At 43.8% G+C, this 384-nt stretch overlaps 1 protein-coding gene across 1 annotated transcript in view; it reads right to left on the reverse strand.

Moving 5' to 3' along the window:
• The window catches only part of PCTP (phosphatidylcholine transfer protein), a 9,326-nt gene extending 9,169 nt beyond the window's left edge, over positions 1-157 (reverse strand). Inside the window, exon 1 of the mRNA XM_010852952.1 lies at positions 4-157. Within this exon, the coding sequence (XP_010851254.1) occupies positions 4-157 (154 nt within the window). The remainder of the gene's footprint in view (positions 1-3) is intronic.
• Positions 158-384: the final 227 nt, after the last annotated feature.

The raw sequence follows: 384 nt of genomic DNA on the forward strand, positions 1-384 counted from the left end.
TACAGATATCTGCAAGTATATCTGGTGGGGCTCTCAGGGTACCAATGAGCTTATACTCATAAAGTCCAGTTGGCTGTAAAATGAGAACAGATAGAAACAGCCTATTGATTCCCAAGGTGCTATTACACAGCATATGAAAAATAGTTGCTTGTGCCATCTCACTACTGGGCATCTCCTCTGCGGTCTTGGAAATGCAATGGTGAAAGAACAGGTGAAGATCTTGCTGATCTTGCTCTCATAGTTCTATTTGTTCTTTGCCACAGGTGCTGGTGACAGCTACCCAGGTAATTTAAGTAGGATAAAAGGAGGTGATGTGATAAATCGTGTCTAGTTTTGGGGGGCTGGTGGTGTGCGTATCACCAGGTGTTCAGGGAATGTCTCTAT

Source organism: Bison bison, unplaced genomic scaffold (assembly GCF_000754665.1).
Source record: "Bison bison bison isolate TAMUID 2011002044 unplaced genomic scaffold, Bison_UMD1.0 scf7180017864317, whole genome shotgun sequence".
In the NCBI taxonomy this organism is placed as follows: domain Eukaryota; kingdom Metazoa; phylum Chordata; class Mammalia; order Artiodactyla; family Bovidae; genus Bison; species Bison bison.